This window comes from Monopterus albus, unplaced genomic scaffold (assembly GCF_001952655.1).
Source record: "Monopterus albus unplaced genomic scaffold, M_albus_1.0 scaffold38.1, whole genome shotgun sequence".
NCBI lineage: Eukaryota > Metazoa > Chordata > Actinopteri > Synbranchiformes > Synbranchidae > Monopterus > Monopterus albus.
Genome location: NW_018127918.1, coordinates 1,005,260 through 1,014,644, shown reverse-complemented (window position 1 = coordinate 1,014,644; position 9,385 = coordinate 1,005,260). Strand labels below are relative to the sequence as shown.

Below are 9,385 nucleotides of genomic sequence, written 5' to 3'. Positions count from 1 at the left end.
TGGAGTGGCCTAGCCAGTCTCCAGACCTCAATCCAATAGAACATCTTTGGAGGGAGCTTAAACTCCGCGTTGCTCAGCGACAGCCCCGAAACCTGACAGATCTAGAGGAGATCTGTGTGGAGGAGTGGGCCAAAATCCCTGTTGCAGTGTGTGCAAACCTGGTCAAGAACTACAGGAAACGTTTGACCTCTGTAATTGCAAACAAAGGTTTCTGTACCAAATATTAACACTGATTTTCTCAGGTGTTCAAATACTTATGTTCAGCAGTGCAAGACATATAAATTCTTTAAAAATCATACAATGTGATTTCCTGAAATTTTCTTTTTAATTCTGTCTCTCAGAGTGGGAATGGACCTACAATGTGAATTTCAGACCCCTCCATGATTTCTAAGTGGGAGAACTTGCAAAATCATAGGGTGTTCAAATACTTCTGTTCCTCACTGTATATAGTGAGAGAGAGAATAGAATAAAACATATAAATTAATATTAAAAAATGGAGGGAGGGGATATTATACTGGTTCTCACATAGCCTACAAAGGGAGGGAGGTAGCCATGTAGTGCCTTTACAAGCAGGCTCATTTCTGTAAGATAAAAGTTAAGCTACATGTACCAGGTATTATAGAAAATACAGTACAATATGTCTTTCTTCTACTGGCAGTTTGAACACTGCATGCTAAGTCAGTCATTCAGATAAGCAGTTTAAACAGGCACCTGGTTGTTCAAAAGACTTTGGCACAGATGCCTGTGAAAAGTGACTTCATAAAGAAATACGAGATTCAGCAGATTTATCTATAACGTGCTGCTTAAAGGCAGTCACACATAAATCATATTTATGTAAGGAATGTTAAAAGATTAGGTTTAAAAAGAACCTATAGTTAATACGTTTAGCACTGTGTAAGGGGGCACACTAACAAAATAAAACATTTTATGCAATGAGAAACTATTCATCTCACACCATCAAGTTACCTCCCCCACTCACAAGATGACTGACAAGTCATTCTTCTGTAATCCCCTAATGAAAACAAACATTACTGAGATTTGAATAGATGACAATCAGCCATTCAGAACATGGATTAACTTAAAATGCACCACTGAGTAAATCAGGCCAACCTAACATGTAAGAACAAGACTCATTTTGTATATAAAAATCTTCACTAAGTTCAATGTTGTGTATAAATCCATAGTCATTATGATTAGAGTTCAGCTCTTATGATTCCTTGAACCATTTGAGTTCTCATTTATATCAGTAAATGAACCACATGGCAGAGTAATCGAATCAGCTCTTCAGACCTTCATTTTTCCTCCACACAGAGCTGGCAGAAAACAGGAAGCTTCCCTGGACATGAAACTCCGTTAACTGCTCTCCACAGTTCACAATGGGAACAAAGAGCTTTTCTCTTCAGTGTATAAAAAGCCCTACAGGGATGCACAGAGGTTAAAAATAAAAGCGCAGAGGCAGCACTCCCAGCAAGTACAGGTACAAAACTCAGACATGATGCTTCTTAGACCAGGTTGTAGTTAATACATTACACTCATATTTCACATATGAATGAATGCAGTTAGACTATATATAACATACTGTGACTAGATATTGGAAAATGGATTTAAACACACTTGTTCTGCAAGCTTCACTGTACCGATTAAAAAAACGTCCAGTCTTGTTTCATAACCATTACAACTGAAATTCCTGAAACCCAACCTTTGTGTTGAAGGGATTAATAACCTGAAGAATGCCGTCTGGCAATGTATCCTATACTTTATACGCTGTGAACCAAACTGACAGCAGATCGGGGATTTTATTTGTATCTTGGTCTTTTCATGAATATCCAGTCAATGTGTCGAAGTGTCCTTGAGCAAGACACTGAACCCCCAGTTGCTCCCGGTGATGTGTGAATGGCCAAGTAGTGTGAAAGCGCGTTGAGTGTGCTGCAAAACATAGAAAAGCGCTAGGCAAGTATAAGACCATTTACCAGGGCAGGCTTCATTCCTTTAATATTTATTACATAAATGTACAGTTTACTTTGGAAAAGATGTGATCTACCTATCAGTGGCTATGGGGTTTTCACACCAGAACACACTTCTTATGAAAATATACAAGTTGTTTGACACAAAAATGTGTTATCAGAGTGGTGCAAAGAATTTACACCATATATCCACCTGAGTCAATTTCCCCAAACCCATTTATTTCTAAACATACACTAGAAAGACTTTGCTGCATACACAGTATTTGCAGTGCATTGAGCAGTTGTTAATCTTTAAAGACAGAGCCTTGCTCTCAGACCCAGAATAAGTGGTAGTATCTATAATGGATTTGTAGAGCTCTATCACTGAATGAATACCAACTGTTTAATAATTAGAACCAGGCTGGACAGGTACATTACTGTGCTCAAAGTACAGCAAGCCTTTACTGCTATATACTGGTATGTACATGTAAAGGCCAGAAGACAGTTTTAATGCATCAGTCTGTCAGCAGACAGTGCAGCCTATTTTAAGTTATTAAAAACTTTTAATCTCAATGATAATGACTATAAATAGCTCAAAAGAGGTTTGGGTAGAATCTCAAACCCTCAACAGAGTCATCTCTACACAGGTGGCCCATCTTCTCAGCCAGCAGCAACCTGGACATGAAGAAGGAACAGAGAGGAGGACACAAAGAAATTAGGAAGAAACTAGACTAGTTGCTTCCATCAATTTTATGATTTGGGGTTTTAAGTGTATTTCATGGCAAAATGGAAGATATCACTATATAGACATATATGATTGTAGCAAATAATTTCCATTATCACATTCACAAGAATGGGATGGACATGAGGTCACAGTGACCTTGACCTCTGATCTTCAACCACCAAAATCTAATCTATTCATCCTTGGGTCCATGTGGACATTTGTGCAAAAATAAAAAAAATTCCCTCAACGCCTTCCTGAGATATTACATTCACAAGAATGGGATGGACAGAGGAACAACCCAAAAACATAATGCCTTTGGTCACGGCTGTCGCCAGCGCGGAGGCATAAAAACATTTGACAAAACAGACATACAAACAACTCTTTTTCTGCCTGAAAGTTGTAACTGGGAAAGCTGCATAAAAATCTGCAGTACTGGAGTGGCTTCACTGTAATTAATCTGAGCCTATGAAACAACTTACCGCTCTTTAGACAGAAGAACCGAGAGGCCTAGGAGCTTTGCAAATTCCTCTGCTGTCAAGGAGCCTTTTTCTGTCACCTGAAGTACAGGGAGATGAATCACAAAGAGAGAAACCTAAGAGTTTTGATTCTTATTCACAGGTAACATACTATTTGTTCAGTCTAAAGCTTGGTCATGTCATTGTCAGTATAATGTTTGTAACAGTAAAAGCTTACGTTGTCCAGCGCTGAGGCTATCATTTCCTCTTCGCTGTGAGACTGCAGTTGGACCACCATCACACCACTGTCAAAGATGCGCAGCCTACAGAAGACAAGATGGATAGAGAAAACAGTGTGAGTGGGACAGAGATCTGCTCAGTAATTTCATGCTGAGGTGATCATTTATTAAGCTAACAGAGAATTAGTGAAAGATAGCAAACAGTGTGGTGGGTACTACTTTAGGACCAGTTTAGGGAAACGGGCCAATGCTTTTTTTTTTTTAAAACCCTAGGAAGTGCCAGGAAATGACAGCTGCAGAGGGCTGGACACCACTTCCAACAACAGGAAGCCAGGCAGGAAAGGCCTGGCCTCTGTAAAGCAGGCACATACCCTGTCATATAATCCTTTAATGAGCACATAGCCTGGTCTAAACACGCACAGATACATTAAACTATACAACACAAAGAGAAACCAAACTCACGTCAAAGGGAGCTTCAATGACTCAAACATCTTGCATGCATTTACCAAATCTTCTGGTGATAAAAGCTGTGGGAAGGGGAAAAGAAGCAACATATGACAGGTCAGCAGAGGCATTTGTGTGTAAAGTATAGACAGGAATGTTTTGTCATACTATTTATTGGCACTTGCCATGACCTTTAAAGTACAATCTATAAAATGTTTCAATTTTGTGCTTATGCAAGTGTTACCTCCATCCCTCTGGCACGGTTGACGAGACAGTACACCTCCGTGAGAGCCATCATACCCCCACGCTCCTGAGAGAGTAGGGAATGGTAGGAAGACAGTAAGAGAAATAAGACTCAGAAACAATTTGAACTGGAAAAAAGTAAGAAGACAATTACATTTGCACATGATTTTAGCCTGTGTAGATGTAAAACACACGACACAAAAAGTCACACCGACCTCTAGAGGGGCCTGTAGCATGTTTCCCAGTTGCTTAGCTAGCTGCATATGGTAATGTGTGCCTGATCCATGTGTTTCCCTGGTGACGGGGTTAGCAATCCCCATGCTCAGTAGGTAGGACTTGAACCGAATTGTCTATAAAGTAGAATGTAACTGTTAAAAAAACATGGAAATGACTAGAAAACCAAACTGCAGGCATTTATATTATTACATGTATCACTGTGCCTGATTATGCTGGTCAAGGTCATACCTCATCTTCAGTTATGTCTCCCTGCTTCTCTTTGATCTTGCTGGCTATAGATCTGGACAGCTCTACCATCTCTTTGGCCTGTTAATGAGAGATCATTTAGCAAATCCCACTGCTTAGCAATATATATCTATGAACTTAACACAAGTTTGATATCTATGGTTATGACTATTAAGCAATCATACAATGTCAAAGCTTCAAGAAAGGTAAATAATTCTGTTATAAATCAACAACTACAGTAAAATGTGAATATACACAGAAAAGCATTCTTTACCTTCACCATCAGCTTACTGAGGTCCTCAAAAGCCTGAAAAAAAAATAAGGCTAATCTTAAAGTTCATAATAGGGATCAAAATGTTCACAATTAAATAAGCTACAATATTTTATGGCTACACAATTTAAATAATATTCCACAGCATCTCCACTCCTCCTCTAGATGCTGATAAAACTGAAAATTCTCTTTAGCCCACAATGTCATACCTTTCAATATATATTGAAGACACACAAACAACATCCAAACAAGTGTGTGATCAGCTTGAATACATGTCAGTTACAATAAACGCAAGTGGTTAATTACTAAATGCTGCTTTCTAGTACCTCAGAAATGTTTTTGTCTGTTTCTTTTCTCTTCTCCTCTATCTTCCTCTCAATGCCAACAATCCCCACTGCACGTATCCTTCCTGCCTACATGTCCGAGAAGGAAAGAAAAGCACAGGCAGTGAAACACACAAGCAATTTAAAGGTTGGTAAATGGCATCAAAGGACAGGGAAAGACAAACAGTGAGGAAGAAACTAATTTTGGTCAACTGTAGTTACAGTGCACAACCTTGCTTTTAGTGACTATGAGTTCACAGAGTTGATCAAAAAAATTATAATTAGTGTAATCTGACTTTGACACACTTAATGCAAATGTAACACCCTACACAAAGGCTTCATTTTACTTGAGTCTGTAAAGCAGACTGCAACTGCTGTAGGATAATAAACCTGGTTTAATGCATACTGACAGTCAGAGGAAGAAGTTGTGGCTACTCATGCTGTAACGTCCAGCAATAAGGTGACAGCACTGCCATCATGTGGAGTGTTGCTGTACATCAACTACTGAACAGCCATGTGGTGTGGAAACAAATGACACAACCTTCTGGCATCAGAATCTACACATTTCCAGGAATATAAGCCAGTGGAGAGGCCGGAATGCCTGTTCAACTTCTAACCTGAGAACCAGTTCCTGTAGGGAGGGATTGTGAAACTGGAGTGTTTTCCCATCTCCTTTGAGTCATCTCCTCCATTAGCCTCCTGTAAAACTGCAAATGGTACAATGACATTTCCAATTTATAAACATTTAAAAGAGTCTGTCTAAAGAAAGCTTATTACAGAGTGGACAAAAAACTTTTTCTGCTTGTTTGAGTTGGAATACCTCAATCTGCCCATGTTCTTTAAAGGACAGCTTGATGTAGGAATACTTGCTTTGTTGGTAGGGACCTGGCTCCTTGTTGGCAGGTGCTGGATGCAGGTGGATAACTATTTTTGCACTGCAGTAAAAGCCATACCAATAGTTAGTTTACCATATTCTTCTTGTGAATTAAAATTACTATTGTTATTAAACATGAAAGTTCATTCATGACCTTGGAAATAGTGATTTCACAAAAAATAAAAAATAAAAATCCTAACTCAAGTTCTACCTACCACAATACCAGATACTACGTTACCTAACACTGGTTTAAATTTGTAACCCAACCTGTGTCTACACCACAGTGTACATATGCTAATACTCACCTCTTTCCTATTCCTGCAGCCTGCTCCTCAAAGTAGACGATCTGTGACAGGGGCATGGCTATGCAGCATTCCTTCTCATAGCAAGAGAAGTAGAGAAGTTGTCATAAGAGTACACAAAATCTGAAACGACCAATCTGTGAACAGTAGCACAATTTCTCTCACACACAGACTTTATTATATGTAGTTTGTTTATTGTGGCCTTACGTGATTTTTAACATCTCTCCAAACCAAGCGATGGGTGCTCAGCAAGGCAACTCCAACATCCAGTTTAGCCTGGCAAAATAACAGCAAACGATATAATGTTATTTATTTTTGTTAAGTGTCTACATTATAACATTGAGAAGATAAAGAAATGGTGTGATAGTAATATAGTATCTCTGAATTTGGATAAAACTAAATTTATGGTATTTGGGAATCGTAGACTAGATAATGAACTTCAATTGAAAATTGGGGGAGCTAATATAGAACGAGTATATGAAATTAAATTTCTAGGTGTCATAGTTGATGACAAATTCTCCTGGAAATCTCATATCAGATATGTTCAGAACAAAATAGCAAAAAATATATCGATGTTGGCAAGGGTTAGATATATTTTGGACGGGAAAGCACTACGCATTTTGTATTCTTCATTGATTTTACCATACTTAGAGTATGGCGTTGAAAACTGGGGAAATACATACAAAAGCTCACTTCAACCATTGTATATATTACAAAAAAGAGCGATAAGAATTGTGCATAAGATGGGGTATAGGGATCACACCAATGGAGCTTTCATACAGTCTAAATTGTTAAAATGTTTTGATTTAGTGGGATATAAGACTGCAGTGTTTATGTATAAAGCCAGGAACAATTTATTACCTGGTGGACATAAAAAATAGTAATAAAATTGACGAGTTTAAATATAAATATAAAGGTATGTGTCAATCAAGATATATGCAAGAACAGGCTTAATGATTAACCAGATGGAACATTGTGGGTGTGGTGTATGAATGTTAACACTATGTAATAATTCTTTAGTATATTACTTGTGTGGTGTAGAAGATAATTATTTAAGAAGGTAATTATGTAAGAATGTTAACACTGTGTTATAATTTTTTTTTGTATATTACTTGTGTGGTGTAGAAGAGAATTATTTATGTAGAGATACTGCTTGCAAACCAATGATGGTAAGATGGTGTCATGGGGTAGGACTGGATAAGTCTGACTTCTTCCTACTCCATTCAAGCATGTACTAGGTATAAGCAAATTGATATTGGATTAGCATTTGTTGGATATGTGTAAAATTATGTGTGTTGACATATCAAATGTCTTTACATGCTTGAAAGAAAAGAATAAATCAATCAATCAAAACCCCCTAAAACTCGCAGTGATCTACCTGGACTCCATCGGCACCTCATGTGCATTGCTGTACGTTAGTGTTCATCTATCTTATCAATATTGCTGTGTGCACGTCTTAGCTGCTGTGTGCTGTTTTTTCCACACAAACCCACAAACCCATCTATCGTTAAAGCAAAACTATACCTTTTCATCGCCATCATACAGTCTGACTCCTCGCTGTTGAATTACTAAAGTTTCATTTATTTCTAAAAGGCCATTTGACCACGAAAAGCGGTCCATTTCGACTGTCACAAGAACAATTTTTGCCTTATTCTACTTTGCTGCCGAGACTCGATATGTTTACTTCCTGTACAGTGTCCAAAATTGGCCTGACGCTGCCTGCAGAGAAACACTAAAATAGAACATAAGAATAATATACGTCAAAGTCAATTAAATGTATACATAGGATTTTTACACTGATAATAGTTTCCAAAACTGCTGTGACTTTGCTATTTTTATATAATTTACTACACAGTGCTTTGTCTGACAAGTTGCCTCAGAGGGGTCCTTTCCTGTGTTGACGTTAGCGCTTTTATAATACATGTATGCGTTAGCGCCAGCTGTCAGTGAAAACTAGCAAGACTGCTTATGTTTGGGAGCGTGTTATTTTGAGATTTTTAAATGAATTTTTACATTTACCTCTTTCTGTTATAATTGTTCTTATATAAGATTTAAGTTAAGCTTGAATGAAAAGATGAGCACGTATTTTATTCCCATTTTCTAATGTGCTCAGTGTTGAGATAGCTGTAGCTAGCTAGCTAGCTAGCTAGCTTGTTGTTAGCCACGGGCAAATCTGGTGCAGACAGGTTTTGCACTGTACACTTAGCTCATGTGGAAGTCATTGTTCACGGACGCAAAAGTTGTATCGTAAAGGCCTGTAAAGACAATGCGGCTTTATTACGGTGCTAATCGTGTACTGCGAATATTTGTGGTTTTGAATAATGTTTTCACACCATTATGAATTTAACTCACTAATGCTTGGTCAGTAACATATAGTAGTATTAAGACCTAAATTACTTTATCTGTTGTACTGCAAGAAGGGAGTTTACCAAGTTCGTGGTATAATAACTGTATTCATTATCAGAGAGGTCAGCGGTTGTCTAAGTAAGAAAACATGGACAAGAAATCGTTTGATATAGTCTTGGATGAGATAAGAAAGGTAAGGTGTGTCTAATCTCAATTCAGATGTTTGATCTTTAAGATCGGTAATCGTTTAAATTTCAGGTTTCAGTAACTGTGCTTTATCCTATGTTTCAGTGCGTCCTTACCGATCAGCGAGTTAAAGCCATAGAGCAGGTGCATGGATATTTTTCCAGTGAGCAGGTAACTGTCCAAACAGCAACACTGTCATGTCATATTTATTTCCCCAGACATGTAAAATTCTTTCCTAAAGGCTTTAAACGGACATATAGTAGAAAAATTAAGCTAGTGCCTCCTATTAGGATGTGATGATTATATTGCTGCCTTAACTTGCTTTATAGCTAACGACGCATATGAGCTGATTTGATTTGATTTGAGTTGATTTATTTATTCTTTCAAACATGTAACAACAATCAATATGTAACCACACATAATTCCAGACATATCCACAAATATATTTTCAATTTGCTTATACCTAGTACATGCTTGAACGGAGTAGGAAGAAGTTAGACTTACCTAGTCCTACCCCCTAACATCATCTTACCATCATTGGTTTGCAAGCAGTATTACTACATGGATACATAT

At 37.8% G+C, this 9,385-nt stretch overlaps 2 protein-coding genes across 2 annotated transcripts in view; one reads left to right on the top strand and one right to left on the bottom strand.

The window, feature by feature from the left end:
* Nucleotides 1-1,965: 1,965 nt before the first annotated feature.
* vps36 (vacuolar protein sorting 36 homolog) lies at nucleotides 1,966-7,999 on the bottom strand. The gene is made up of 14 exons (XM_020598482.1): nucleotides 7,805-7,999; nucleotides 6,488-6,556; nucleotides 6,284-6,354; nucleotides 5,925-6,039; nucleotides 5,722-5,811; nucleotides 5,108-5,194; nucleotides 4,785-4,817; nucleotides 4,514-4,591; nucleotides 4,264-4,398; nucleotides 4,050-4,115; nucleotides 3,824-3,888; nucleotides 3,361-3,445; nucleotides 3,147-3,223; nucleotides 1,966-2,618 (listed from the first exon to the last, which is right to left on the bottom strand). The coding sequence occupies exons 1-14, from the start codon at nucleotides 7,898-7,900 to the stop codon at nucleotides 2,537-2,539; spliced, it is 1,149 nt and encodes a 382-aa protein (XP_020454138.1). The 5' UTR covers nucleotides 7,901-7,999; the 3' UTR covers nucleotides 1,966-2,536.
* A 213-nt stretch (nucleotides 8,000-8,212) lies between these two features.
* Nucleotides 8,213-9,385, top strand: part of proser1 (proline and serine rich 1) — a 12,319-nt gene continuing 11,146 nt past the window's right edge. Inside the window, 2 exon segments of the mRNA XM_020598483.1 lie at nucleotides 8,213-8,819; nucleotides 8,918-8,983. Of these exon segments, the coding sequence (XP_020454139.1) occupies nucleotides 8,775-8,819; nucleotides 8,918-8,983 (111 nt within the window). The 5' untranslated portion in view covers nucleotides 8,213-8,774.

What these genes read in the sequence shown, in the direction of transcription:
- vps36 (XM_020598482.1), bottom strand. Translation starts at nt 7,900, where the DNA reads ATGGACCGCTTTTCGTGGTCAAATGGCCTTTTAGAAATAAATGAAACT. An exon ending in GAGACATAACTGAAGATGAG is followed by an intron (nt 4,399 to 4,513) that starts GTATGACCTTGA and finishes TCTACTTTATAG; the next exon opens with ACAATTCGGTTCAAGTCCTA. An exon ending in TGCTACAGGCCCCTCTAGAG is followed by an intron (nt 4,116 to 4,263) that starts GTCGGTGTGACT and finishes CTACTCTCTCAG; the next exon opens with GAGCGTGGGGGTATGATGGC.